Raw genomic sequence first — 14,770 nt, 5'->3', positions numbered from 1 at the left:
GGATTAATTGAGATGTTTTGTACTATTGGCACCATGCCGACGGCGAGAGGGTACAGGTTAATGACCTACAGCAGCTTGTACAGCACCCTACCCATATCCCTGACTGCCTTGGAGACAGCTTCAACATACTTGACCACTTCCTTACAACTAATCCTTCTGCTTACACTGTTAATCTTTCCTTTCTGTTGGGCTCCTCCAATCACAACCTTATTACCTTAACCAGTCCTATCGTTCTGATACGGCCTGTGGACCCTCTAAAGAAACATTGACTGTTGCACTTTGGAGCGGCACATTGGGAGGCCCTCAGTCAGTACAGTACTACTTTGATTTTCCCTGGAATGATTATTGCTTCCCTGGCCAGGTGCCACCTGAGTGTACCTTGCACATTACAGAGGTTATTTTCTCGGGCATGGAAGCATCCGTTCCCTTCTCATATCCTCTGACTAATGCAAGAAAGCCTTGGTTTAATCACACTTGTTCTAATGTTGTCCACAACAAGGAGAGGACCTAAAAAAGGTACCAGAGCCAACCCACCCCTGAATCACATCTTTTTTATGTTTCTGCCTGGAATCATGCCAAGTCTGTTCTTCGATCTGATGAAAATTAATTCATCAATACTAAATGCTCTCAACTCTCCCACTGGAATTCTCCTACTCCTTCTGGCACCTTGCCAAAAACCTTTCTAACAACTTTACCTCATCATCCTTCCCTCCTCTTTTCTATTCTGATGGTTCTGCAGCTATTTCTTCTACTGATAAAGCAGATCTCTTCACTCAGACTTTCTCCTCCAATTCCACCTTAGATGATTCCAGTGCAGTTCCTCCATCACTTACCCCCTCTGACTTCTTCATGGCTGACATTAAAATTTCTTCAGCTGATGTATTTTCTGCCATCACAGGCCTCAATACTAACAAGGAATATGGGCTTGATGGAGTCCCTCCTGTTATCCTCAAGAACTCTACTTCTGTGCTTACACCCTGCCTAGGTAAACTCTTTCACCTTTGTCTGTCAACTTGTACTTTTCCTTCTTGCTGGAAGTTTGCTCTCATTCAGCCAGTTACAAAGAAGGGTGACCATTCCCAACCTTCTAACTATCGCCCAACTGCTTTAACATCCTGTGTCTCAAAAGTTTTCGAGTCTATTCGCAACAGAAAAATTTTAAAGCATCTTTCCTATCACGCCCTTCTCTCTGATCATCAGTATGGGTTCCGTCAGGGACACTCCACTGGCAATCTTCTCACCTACCTTTCAGACTCCTGGTCATCCTCCATTTGGGAATTTGGTGAAAGCTTTGCCATTGTACTTGACATCTCAAAGGCTTTTGATCAAGTGTGGCATAAATTTTTAATTTCCAAACTGCCCTCTTGCAGTTTTATCCTTCTATCTGTACCTTCATCTAAAGCTTCCTTTCTGGTTGTTCTATAGCCGCTGTTATAGATGGCCATCGTTCTTTTTATTTATATGAATGGAGTGGGTGGATGGTTGGGTGGGTAAGCGAGGGAAGGAGCTGTAGCATGACTATTGTTGCAGAATTTCTCCACTGCTCATTACAGTAAATAAACTTGGAACAACTTACTTATATATCTCAAGCCTGTAGCGATATATTACTGTCCAAAAATACGGTCTCAACTGTTCATATTCTTTCACCAGATACTACATGTTATATCAATACAGTAATCCCTCAATTATCCGACGTAATACAGTCAAAGGCATCTCCAGAAATTGGATCCATCTGGATAATGGATTTCTCCCCCAGCCCCCTACATACATAACCTAACTTTGAAATCCACTGAAAAAGGCCACTACAGTACATTGCACAACACTTGTTAAGGTTTTTACACTACCCTATCTGATCAACCAGACCTATAAACCACAGCCAAACAATTACCATGGTCAGGGAGGAGGAGGCTGTAGCACCAGCCGAACAGGGTGATACTCCCTCGGGGAATGGGAATGCTGGTGATAGGGAGAGCTGGAGCTCCTGTTTCACTAGCTACCTAACCATGCCCCTTTTTTCAGTGTGACACTAACATGGCGAGTAGACCAACATACTCTCCAAAACATTTCCTCTAACTATCCTATGCACTACACCTCATGCACTTTACATAACACACAACATACCCCACTATGTTACAGGGGTTGACGGCAGCATGGGCATGAGGCCAGAAAACTTTGTCCCCGATACCTAGTGGCAGACTTTTGGGGGGAGGCTTGACGAAGGTTCCGCCGGCATAGATCGTGGGTCAGGGACAAGATGGGGATCGAACCTGCGCTGGCGGGTACAGAGCATTGCAGTCCCCATCTACCACTTCCGCCCAATAGAAAGGGGCCCGAACCTGGGAGTTGCACCCCGAATGCTGCCCTATCAATGGGTGCATAATGGCGGGGCAGATACAGTGCCAAGGCGTGCTTAGACAGTGCCCCTGTAGCTGTCCTGAGAGGATGCCCCAAGGCAACTACCACAGCTGCTGGTAAGGCTGGTGGGCTAGGGGTCCCAGATCCATTGCCTGGACCCAGGACTGTGCAGTGGGTGGGGCCTGTAACAAGTTTCTCCCCCTTTATTATTATTACCAACTATGACCAAGTACAAGAATGAGTTTCAAAGCAGCCTGAGGACATTAAATCACCCAGAGGGATGAGAGTCTGTTCATGGAATGTAGGAAGTTAAAGGGGTAGAATGGGGGAAGTGGTTGAGGCATTCAATAGGAGGTGGGTGGATGTAGGATGTTTGCAGGAAGTCTGGTACAGGGGTAGATCAGCCAAAATGACTGCTGGGAAGGATTGCTATTATAAGCTGTTTTGGCAAGGGGGGACAGACAGATATGGGGGTCTGGATGTGGTGGTTCCAGACAAATGGGTAAAATATGTTCTGAATGATATGAGAGCAAGTGATAGGATATTAGAAGTGAAAATTTTGTTCGGTGGAATGATGTTTGCAATTATATCGGCATATGCTCCACTGGCAGGCTTGGATGAGGTAGAGAAGGATAGATTTGGGGATGACCTAATACGTGTACTAGGTGGCATGGGGGAGAATGAGATAGTGGTTCTGGGAGGGTACTTAAATGGTCATGTAGGTGAAGCAGCTCAAGGATATAAAGTACATGGAGGATGTACAAGAAAAAAAGAAGGGGAAAGGATACTCAAGTTTGGGGAGGCAATGACCAAGATTGTGTGCAACACACATTATAGGAAAAGAGAGAGTAGGTTGATTACATATGAGTCAGATAGATTATTTCCTGGTCAGCAGGGCTGAGTAAGAAGTTAGTGAGGGATGTTAAAGTTATAGTACATGACGAGTGTGTGCAGCAGCAAAAATTATTGACATGTGACACGGTACTTGAAGTGGAAGTGATGAAAAAGAGGACTTAAGCACCCAGGAGGAAAATACGGAAGCTGGAAAACCAAGCAGTACGAGTTGCTTTCTTTGGCGAGATGAGGAGAGTGGTGGCTGAAAGGGAGTCACTGACAGAGGCATGAATGAACAGTACAGAAACCTCAAGAACAACCTCTTCAGTGTTACTGATGCAGTATGCAGTTGGACAAGAGGCCCATCAAGACATAAAGTAACTTGACGGTGGGATGAGGGTGCAGAAGCTGCAGTTAAGGAGAAAAGAAGGCTTTTCCGGGAATGGAAGAAGGGAGGTAACAAAAAGGAATACTTGGCTGCCACGCGTAGGGCTAAAAGAGAGGTAGACGGGAGGAAGTCTGAGTCAAAGAGACTTTTAATTGATAACCTAAATTGTGTAGAAAGGAAGAATATAACATTTAAAGTGGTAATCAGGTGGACAGGGAGAATCGCGATATTACAGGTGGGCAGTGTGTGTGAAGAATGATGACGGAAGGGTAATGGTGAACAGTGGGGATATTAAAGACGCATGAAGAAAACATTATAGCCAGTTGTTGAATGAGGAGTCTGACTGGGACAGGGAAGGTTTGGAGCCAGCGGATCCAGTGTTTGGCCCTTGGCCCTTAATTGATACTGCTACTGTGAGTGAGGCAATAGGCAGGATGCAGGTGGGGAAGGTAGCAAGTGTGTCTGGGCTGACTGCTGAAGTGTTGAAGGCCTCAGGAGATATAGGAGTGAGGTTAGTCACTGACAAGTGTTGTCCCAGATGACTGGCTGAAGAGTGTAATTGTAAATGTGTACAACAGGAAGGGTGGTCCCTGGCAGGAGGAAATTATGGAGGTATAAAGCTTTTAGATCAGATAATGAAGATAATGGACAGAGTTCTAGAAGCTCAACACAATTTCTAATTAAAGAAAGAGTGAACACTGATGAGAAGCTGCTTGGGTTTATGCCAGGCAGGGGGCAGGGGCGTACCTAGAGATTTGGGGGCCCGGGGGGCTAGGTTCCTTGCGGGGGCCCCCAGGGGGGCTAGGTTCTTTGCAGGGGGCCCCCCACCTGGAGGGAGGCCCCCGCAAAGAACCTAGCCCCCCTCATTCTCAAAATTTATCTAATATTTCAGCCAGGATTGTTGGGATGATAAATACAGTACAATCCCAGTTAACCGGGTGGCTTGGGGAATTTACCTTCCCGGTTACAGATTTTTCCCGTATTTCTGATTTTCAAGTCAAATCTATACAAAGGCTATCACAGCAGTAAATACAGTTCAGGTACTCACCAGTCACATTAGGGGTTACACTAAGAGATTCCGCCTGAAAAACTGCCTTGTAAACACACACCATGGTCATAACGCACGTGTGCAATGTCTAGCAATTTGCATTACTGCAAATTGCACCAGTCCATTGTTTACCAAATTACTGTATTCATTATATGCACTGTACTCATAAAAATTGAAAAATAAAATAAAGAAATAAAAGCTTGAACATTTATTAGTGAACTGATGATGTGTTAAGACTGCATTGTAGAATTATCACGACACCTGTGCCCCCACGTGAGTTTGTTTACGTTTCTGACCCCGACTGGCAGTGTTGCCAGGTCAGTGGATGCTGTTGGCGCCCAATCCATCCCGAAAACGCGCCCAAAAAGCGCAGACAGCAAAATCACACACACACACACACACACACACACACACACACACACACACACACTTCTCCATCAGTCTTGGAAGTGGTGAGAGCCAATTATAGTAATTCTTCTCTATTCTTAACCCGTAGAGGTGTGTGTGTGTGTGTGTGTGTGTGTGTGTGTGTGTGTGTGTGTGTGTGTGTGTGGTATAGTAATAGTAGTAGTAGTAGGTGGCGGTTAGAAAGTCAGACCAAGGAAGAGTGGGGTCAGGTGAGAGAGGGTCAGACGGCCTCGCCTGTGTAACATTTACAAGGAGGTGGCAAGGGGGATAATAGGATGAGTGGAGACGATTTAATCTGGATGAGAGAGAGAGAGAGAGAGAGAGAGGGATGGTACAGAAAGCATGGAGTGGTAGATGGGGTAGAGGGAGAGAGCTTTGCGTTGTCAGTAATTATGGGTTTAGGGTTGGGTTGGGCAGGCTTGGTAAAGGCTGTAGGGGAGGAACTGGGTGGTCATTATGACTCTGGTGCTAACTGTACTGCACATCAGTGATGGACATTAGCACTGTAGTAGCAGCATATAGGAGTGGATATAAATTCGTTCGAAAATGCTGACAAGAATGACAAAAATGAGACATGATATTCGGAACCTTCCATATGAAGACAGATTAACAAGAAAAGCTTTGCACTCACTAGAAAGGCGTAGCCTTGCGCCTTGAGGACTTAGGATTAAAACAAAAGGCACACACACACACACACACACACACACACACACACTTGGGGTCATGGAAACGCAGGTCAGGTAGAGATGCTAATTATAGTAGCTGAGGCTTCACAATGCGTTTGGGGAGTGGCAGGGAAATGATTACTGAGTCATACGAGTATTAGTACATCATGCATACGCCATGTCTTCTTACTTCTTTTTTTTTAACATTGCATCCATATAACAAAATCGCCTAATATGTTCATAGTCATTTCAAAAATCGCCCAAAAAAGCGCAACGCGCAGCCGTTCAAATTTAAGCGCAAATCATCTTCCAAAGTCGCCCATACTGGCGCGAAACGCGCGCACCTGGCAACCCTGCCGACTGGTCTTCTTCTTCTCTACCTGACCTCCATCACTCCACCCCTCACCCGCCACTCAGCTGTTTCGCAGAAAATAAAATAAATGATGTACGTATGAAATGCAGGCATATTATTTATTTATTTTTCTTCCAACAAAGTAAACTTTCATTCCTATTAACATTTATATTCAAGCATTAGTGTTTTATAATGTTCGCCTTTTTCAAGTCTGTTGCATATGTCCAGCTTCTGTTTCATGGTAAGCACGATACGCTTACGTTTAGTTTGCACTTTAGGCATTTTGGAATGTACAAATTACCGTCTATCAGAGGAACACAATAGTAAGAGAGCTTGTTTACTGTCTGGTGGCAAAAAGCAGACTGGTGATTTTTGGAGGGTGTGGAGGATGACTGAATTCAAGTAGAGGAAAGAGGGGGAGAGGAGGGGTGGTCAAGAGGATTTGCTAGGGATTTACATTAGCCGGAAATGCTTTCACCTCGCTTTGTCTGACTTCACCCAGCCTCGCGTGACACGATCAAACGGCGGTTTGGCGGTCCATTCAAATTGGCGCACAGTTATAACTTACTGACATTTTTACCAGCCCTTGAATTTTCCCGTTTTTCTGAGTATTCCGTTTGTCTGGATACCGGATAGCTGGGATTGTACTGTATATATATCTATATATACATATACATATATATATATATATATATATATATATATATATATATATACTGTATATATGTATACAGTATATATGTATGTGTATATATATATATATATATATATATATATATATATATATATATATATATATATATATATACAGTACAATCCCAGACGAGAGGAAGGAGCAGTTGCAAGGAGAGTGGAAAGGTTACAAGAGGATGAGAAAAAGGCAGAGTATAAGAGAGAAGTCGAGGAACGATTGGGCAAATATGAATTGGAGCAGATGGGAGACGTGGAAGGTATGTGTAAGATATTTACAGAAGTAATATGTGCAGCATGTGATGTGGTGTGTGGAAGGAAGAGAAGACGGAGGGGGGTGCAAGGAACAGCGTGGTGGACTGAAGAGGTGAAACAGGCTGTGGCACAAAAGAAGAAAGCATACAATGAATGGATGAGAAATAGGGGCGTGGAAGAAGTTGAGAGGCGGAAGAGAGAGTTATATGTAGAAAGAAAGAGAGAGGTGAAAAGATTAGTAAGAGAGAGTAAGAAGAGAGTGGATGAGGAATTTGCAAGGAATTTGAGTGTAAAGTGGAGGGACTGTAAGAAAATGTTCTGGAGAGAAGTGAAAAGAGTAAGACAGGGTGGAAGTGAAGTTAGCAGGGGAGTGAAAGATAAAAATGGTAGATTACTAGTGAAGAAGGGAGAAAAAGTGAACAGATGGAGAGAACACTTTAAGGAATTGTTGAACGTAGAGGATGGAAGTAATGTGAGTAAAAGTGGCTGGGGAATGGCTGGGAGAAGGAGGGAGGTGAGAAGACAGAAAGAAATCAGTAGGATAGAAGTTGTGGAAGCATTGAAGAAAGTTAAATCGGGGAAAGCCCCAGGAATTGATGGAGTGTGTGGTGAAATGCTGAAGCATGGGGGAGAGATAGTAGTAGAATGGATGTGGAAGATGTGCAGATTGGCCTGGGAGGAAGGTAGAGTCCCGGAGGATTGGAAGTCAGGTATAATTATTCCCTTGTACAAAGGAAAAGGGGAAAAAGAAGTGTGTGGTAATCATAGGGGCATTTGTCTTCTTAGTATAATACGAAAAGTGTATGGTAGGATACTTATAGACAGAGTTCGAGAAAGAACAGAGAAATTAGTTGGAGAAGAACAGGGAGGCTTTAGGAAGGGAAGAGGTTGTGTAGATCAGATATTCATTCTTAGATCTTTAGTGGAAAAGTTTCTAGAGAAGGGAAAGAAGTTGTATGCGGCTTTCATGGATTTGGAGAAAGCATATGACAGGGTGGATAGACAAGGATTGTGGAAAGTGTTAAGAATATATGGAGTAGATGGGAAGTTGTTGAATGCTGTGAAGAGTATGTACGATGGTGCGAAGGCTGCAGTGCGTGTGGATGGTGAATTAAGTGAATTTTTCTCTTTGAAAGTTGGGTTGAAACAGGGATGTGTCATGTCTCCATGGTTGTTCAATCTGTACATGGATGGGGTAATAAAAGAGGTACAAGGTAGGGTAGTGGATGTTGGAGTGGCCCTGGTGAGAGAGGATAGTGTTTGGAAACTCCCTGTACTGTTGTTTGCAGATGATACTGTGTTATTGAGTGAAGACGAAGGGGAGCTGCAAGGCTTGGTGGATGAGTTTGAGAGAGTGTGTAAGAAACGGAATCTAAAGGTGAATGTAGGGAATAGTAAAGTGATGGTCTTTGAGAGAGGTGAAGTTAGTGAATGTACAGCGAGGTTGGTTGGTGAGGAATTGGAAAATGTGAGTACGTTTAAGTACTTGGGTAGTGTGATGAGTAAGGATGGAGGTTTGGAGGGTGAAGTGTTTGAAAGGGTACAGCAGGGAAGAAAGGTTGCTGGTTCTTTGAAAGCAGTGATAAGAAACAGGGAAGTGAGCATGGAAGTGAAAAAGTTACTACATGACAGTATTGTGATACCAACTCTAACGTACGGAAGTGAAGCTTGGACATTGTTGGAAGGACACAAGTCAAGAGTGAGAGCAGTGGAAATGAGTTATTTAAGAGGAGCCTGTGGAGTCACATGGAGAGACAGGCTGACGAATGAGGATATAAAGGAGCGTTGTGGTGTGGATGTGGATGTGATAGGAAGCGTTATGAGGAACACACTGAGGTGGTTTGGCCATGTGGAGAGGATGGAGGGTGAAAGACTGACGAAGAGAGTGTATGTGAGTGAGGTGGAGGGGGGAAGAGGGAGGGGGAGGCCGAGGATGAGATGGAGGGATGGGGTGGAGAGGTATATGAGAGAGGGAGGTGTGAGTTGGGAGCAGGGCAGTGAAATGGCGGGGGACAGGGCGACTTGGAGGCGATTTGTTTGTGGCCACCCCAAACGGGATTGAGGCGTCTGGCAATAGATAGATAGATAGACATATATATATATATATATATACAGTATATGTATTAAGAAATTAGCTTATAAATTTTTAGGACTTTTGGGGGCCCCCCCCCTCAATTGAGGGCCCAGGGAGCAGTTTCAAACAGCCCCCCCCTCAGGTATGCCACTGGCAGGGGAGACAAATGATGCTATAATAATTGTTTGACGGCTTCAGGAGAAGGCATTTGACAGAGTCCCTAGACAGGTGGTGAAGTGGGCAATGAGAAAGCTTAGGATCGAGGAGTGGCTGGTTAGGGAGGTTATGGCCATGTATGTGGGTGCTTGCACCCAGGTAAGAGTGAATGGAGATATGAGTGATGAATTTTCTGTGAATGTTGGTGTGCATCAGGGGGTCAGTTTGAGTCCACTGTTGTTTATCATGGTACAAGAAGTCCTCTCACATAGTTTCAGAAATGGACTTCCATGGAAGATGTTGTATGCTGATGATTTGGTGTTGACTGGAGAGAATGAAAGGAAGGCAGAGGAAAGATTTAGGAAGAGGAGAGATGGTATGGGGCACAAGGGCTTAAGAGCAAATCCAGATAAAACAAAAAAGATGATATCTAACATTGGTGGCAGTACTGTAAAAGAAGAGGGAGAATGGGCATATGTAATTTGCTGCAAGGGTGTGGGAAGTAATTCCAACTTGCGCAGCATCTGTGATAAGTGGGGGCAAAAGAGATGTAGTGTTATTAGAGGTAAACTTGGAGATCATGCTGATTTTATGTGTGCAGTGTGTCGCGGAGAGCAGGTGGAGATTGTCAGGCGTGAAAGGATTGAACTTGCTGGTGAGTCCCTTGAGTGTGTGGAAGAGGTTTATTATTTGGGAGATATGTTATGTGCTGAGGTGGGGCTGGAGCTAGCTCTGTGGCTAGAGTGAGGAGTGGTTGGAAGAGGTTCAGGGAGCTGTTGCCTCTCCTGACACTAAGAGGGCTCTCCCTAGGTGTTATGGGATCTTTGTATGCAGCATGTTAGGAGTGTAATGCTGTATGACAGTGAGACCTGGGCAGTAAAAAAGGAAGAGGATATTTGCAAGCTCAAATGTACGGAAATGACCATGATTAGGTGGATGTGGAGTGCATCCCTGAGTGCAAGGCCTGGGGGGGGCTAGGTTTACGATGGAAGAGTTGAGAGGTAGGATGGGACTGGAGTGTATTGGTGTTATGATGAGGAGAGGTAGAGTGAGGTGGTTTGGGCATGTGGAGAAGATGGGGGATGATAATTAGGTGCAGAAAGTGAGAAATGTTAATATCAGGGGTGGGGATGTGAGGGGTAGACCAAAAAAGACCTGGGACGAGGTCATTCACTGTTATCTCAAGGTTAAAGGACTGAACAGGGAGACTGCCAGAGATCAAGCAGCATGGAGAGCCACCAATAAGTGACCACGGCTGATGCACGCATGCATGCTGAAGCCTTCAAAAACAACACGAAATGAAACGATGCAGACCATTAAGACACAGGAAATCAACCATTCTGCATCAATCTTTTTTTTTTTTTTTCTTTATGTAAGGAAGAAGGAACCAAAGACCGCGACCCCGCAAAATTGTTCCTCCCACGCGAAAAACAAAATACAAGAAAGAGCCAAATTCAAGATCAGATCATTTTGAGATGCCTGGACACACTGAGTTTGAAAGACTGGAGATCATAGGAAGCTGGAAATACAGACAGAGGGAGACAGTTCCAAAGCTGACCTGTTGCATAAATGAAGGACGGGAGTAACAGTTAACTCTTGCATTAGAGAGTTGGACAGAAAAGGGATGAGAGTTTGCTGCTAGACGGGTGCTACACGCCCGTCGCAAAGGTGGAGGAATGCATGCAGACAGTTCAGAGAAGCAGTGACCATTGAAGTGGCGATAGAAAAGAGATAAAGATGCAACAGTGCGGTGAAGAGACAGAGGTTGAAGGGAGTCAGTACGAGGAGGAGAGTTAATGAGACGAAAAGCCTTTGACTCCACCCTATTGAGAAGACCTGTATGTGGGAAGCCTCCCCACACATGAGACTTGTACTCCACACAGGGGGCGGATAAAACCCCTGAATAGAGTCAACAATTGTGCAGGGGTAAAGAAGGAAAGGAGTCGGCTTAGCACACCTAATCTCTTGGAAGCAGATTTTACAAGAGATGTAATATGATCTTTCCAAGATAAGTCCCGAGTAAATGAAACCCCAAGCATGTTCAAGGATGATGCAGGTTTCAGCTGGATATTATTAAACATTAGTAGGTATACCTGTGGAAGATTTTGTTGGTTTTGTTTAATGCATTAAAAACAACCAGATTATTTTTATCCCAGTCAGAGATACGAGCCAAGTCACACATAAGGTGTGCCATAGCCTCATCCCTTGTTTGCTGAACCGAATGGAAAGGTGAAGGGTGGAGTCATCAGCGTATGAGTGGATAGGGATAGATGTACAGCTTAGAAGGTCATTGATGAATAAAAGCAAGAAAGTTGGTGATAGGACAGAGCCCTGAGGAACATCACTGTTAATAGATCTAGGAGAAGAATGATGACCGTCTACAACAGCAGCTATAGAACAACCAGACAGGAAGCTACTGATGAAGGCACAGATAGAAGGATAGAAACCGAAAGAAGGCAGTTTGGAAATTAAAGATTTATGCCAAACTTGATGAAAAGCCTTTGAGATGTCAAGTGCAATGGCAAAGCTTTCGCCAAAGCCCCAAAAGGAGGATAACCAGGAGTCTGAAAGGTAGGTAAGAAGATCGCCAGTGGAGCATCCCTGACGGAACCCTAACTGACGATCAAAAAGAAGGTTGTGACAGGAAAGATGCATTAAAATTTTTCTATTCAGAATTAACTCAAAAACTTTTGAGATATAGGATGTTAAAGCAATTGGATGATAGTTAGAGGGTTGGGAGTGGTCACCCTTCTTTGGAACTGGCTGAATGAGAGCAAACTTCCAGCAAGAAGGAAAGGTACAAGTTGATGGACAAAGGTGAAAGAGTTTGCCTAGGCAGGGTGTAAGCACAGAAGCACAGTTCTTGAAAACAACAGGAGGGACTCCATCAGGCCCATATGCCTTATTAGTACTGAGGCCTGGGATGACAGAATATACATCAGCTGAAGAAATTTTAATGTCAGCCATGAGGAAGTCAGAGGGGGGAAGTGATGGAGGAACAGCACCGGAATTGTCTAAGGTGGAATTGGAGGAGAAAGTCTGAGCGAAGAGATCTGCCTTATCAGTAGAAGAAATAGCTACAGAGCCATCAGAGTAGAAAAGAGGAGGGAGGATGATGAGGTAAAGTTGTTAAAGGTTTTTCGCAAGATGCCAGAAGGTGCGGGAAGAATTCCAGTGGGAGAGTTGAGAGCATTTAGTACAAATGAAATTATTTTTAGCAGAGTGAAGAACAGACTTCGCACAATTCCAGGAAGAAACGTATAAAAGATGTGATTCAGGGGTGGGTTGGATCCGGTACCTTTTACAGGCCCTCTCCTTGTTGCAGACAGCATTAGAACAAGCGTGATTAAACCAAGGCTTTCTTGCATTAGTCAAAGGATATGAGAAAGGAATGTATGCTTCCATGCCCGAGAGAATTACCTCAGTAATGCGCAAGGCACTCTCAGATGGCTCCTGGTCATGGAAGCAATAATCATTCCAGGGAAAATCAAAGTAGTACTGCCTACGGCCTCCCAATCTGCAGCTCAAAAGTGCCACAGACAACGCTTCTTTGGAGGATCCACAGGCCGTACTGGAGCGATATGACAGACTGAGGTGATAAGTTTGTGATTAGAGGAGCCTAACGGAGAGGAATAATTAACAGTGCAAGCAGAAGGATTAGTTGTAAGGAAGAGGTCAAGTATGTTGGAGCACTCTCCAAGGCGGTCAGGGATACGGGTAGGGTGCTGTACAAGCTGCTAGGTCATTAAGGATAGAAAAGGTGTAGGCTTGTTCACGAGGTGGAGCAGTGAAAGGAGAGGAGAGCCAAAGGTGGTGGTGAACATTGAAATCTCCTAGAATGGAGATTTCAGAGAAAGGAGAAATGGATAGAATGTGTTCCATCGCAGAAGTAAGATAGTCAAAGAATTTTTCATAGTCATTAGAATTAGGAGATAAGTAAACAGTGCAGATATATTTAGTCAGAGAATGACAGGAAAGCCAGAGTGTAGAGGATTCAGAAGAACTGAGTTCAGGAACACGAGAGCAAGATAAATCATTGCGTATATATACTGTACACAACAGCCACCTTTGGCTTTGAAATGAGTAAAGAGAAAGTAGGAAGATACAGAAAAGGGTTTGCTGTCAGTTGCCTCAGACAGCTGAATCTCAGTTAGAAAAAGAAGGTGATGTTTAGAGAAGGAGAGGTGGTGCTCAACAGACCGAAAGTTAGAGGAAAGGCCGCGAATGTTGCAGAAATGAAGAAGAAGAGAGTCAGACAGTGGTTCCAGGTAGCTCGAGTCGTTACCGGGAAAGGGGCGGAAGGTGGGGGCATTTATGGTCCCCCCCCCCCCTGGGGACTCTGAGGCCACGTATTGTGCTGCCACGATTATTTTTAATTTTGGAAAAGAAAGTGTGGTGTGTACTGTGCATGTAGTTTGGTGTTGATAGTTAGAGAAACTTGTATTTGAGAGCATGCTGGCCTACTCTCTGTGTTACCGAGACACTGAAAATGTTCAGCAAAGGGGGATGGTCAGGACCTAGTCCCGAGAGCTGATGAAATGGGAGCTCCAGCTCTCCATCCACCTTGGGAGTACTGCCCTGCTCGACTGGTGCTACAGTCTACCTGGGATCTCTTGCTTCTTCTCCAGAGTCATCACTACCCTCTTCCTTTTCTGTGCTGGAGGGGCCATCACCATCATCACAATAGAAAGAGGCATGCAAGGAAGAGCAAGGCCTGAAGAACGTAGGAAACAACCTCAAAGGCTATCAGGTGCGCTGCCCAAACAACTATACGAGAGGAGCTGCTCCCTACATGGTCGACGCGCAGGAACTGGGAACAGCTGAAGGGGTTTCTAGCAGATGTTGGGTGAACTACTGAGCCAGACAGCATGGCGCCACAGGGCTATTCCCCCCTGGATAGGTGAAAATGTTCGGGTAGCCATGATTTCCACCCTAACACAAGCATTTTATCCAGATAAAATGGAAAATGTATGTATAATAGTTTAATACAACCAGATAACAGCGTCCGGATTATGGATCGCACAGATAATGGACGTACGGATACGTGGGGGATTACTGTAATGGTAATTTCTTGTCATCTTCCACTCAATATAACTCTCTAACCAAGCCCTTCTAAATCACTACACCACACCACACTCGCACTGCCAGTCAACTCCGCTCATATCCCTGCACCCATCTCCTCACAGCTGTAAACGTTCCAACAACAGTACTTAAGAAACTCTATGAGTTCTGACCTCACACAAGGAAAGCATCGGCAATGCCAAAAGCGGTAAAGCTGGAAACCTGGCCAACTGTACATGCACAATGGCAGTATTATATATTTTTTGTTTATACAAACCTTTTGTAAAAGTTGTCTTCAGAGTCCCTCTTGTCTCTGAATGCTCCATCAACATTCAGGGCAATCTGCTCACCCTTACTTTTGTCATAGGTGGGTCCCCGGGTACGCAATCCCAGTTCCATTTCCATGTGCTTGCTGCGAGGTCTAATCTTTGTCTGTGGGCAACAGTTACAAAATATTCATCTAAATCTAGATCATCAGCAATTA

The 14,770-nt window shown here is 44.6% G+C and overlaps 1 protein-coding gene across 2 annotated transcripts in view; it reads right to left on the bottom strand.

The window, feature by feature from the left end:
• Polr3E (RNA polymerase III subunit E) overlaps positions 1–14,770 on the bottom strand; it is a 187,686-nt gene that overhangs the window by 135,486 nt on the left and 37,430 nt on the right. For both annotated transcript variants that reach the window (XM_080282857.1, XM_080282858.1), the window contains exon 3: positions 14,564–14,718. In XM_080282857.1, the coding sequence (XP_080138983.1) occupies positions 14,564–14,718 (155 nt within the window). The remainder of the gene's footprint in view (positions 1–14,563; positions 14,719–14,770) is intronic.

The sequence above is a fragment of the Coenobita brevimanus genome, chromosome 95 (assembly GCF_032717465.1).
Source record: "Coenobita brevimanus isolate Jiangsu-jjx chromosome 95, ASM3271746v2, whole genome shotgun sequence".
NCBI classification, from domain to species: domain Eukaryota; kingdom Metazoa; phylum Arthropoda; class Malacostraca; order Decapoda; family Coenobitidae; genus Coenobita; species Coenobita brevimanus.
The sequence above is the reverse complement of the archived record's forward strand: the minus strand, read 5'-3'. Positions and strand labels throughout refer to the sequence as shown.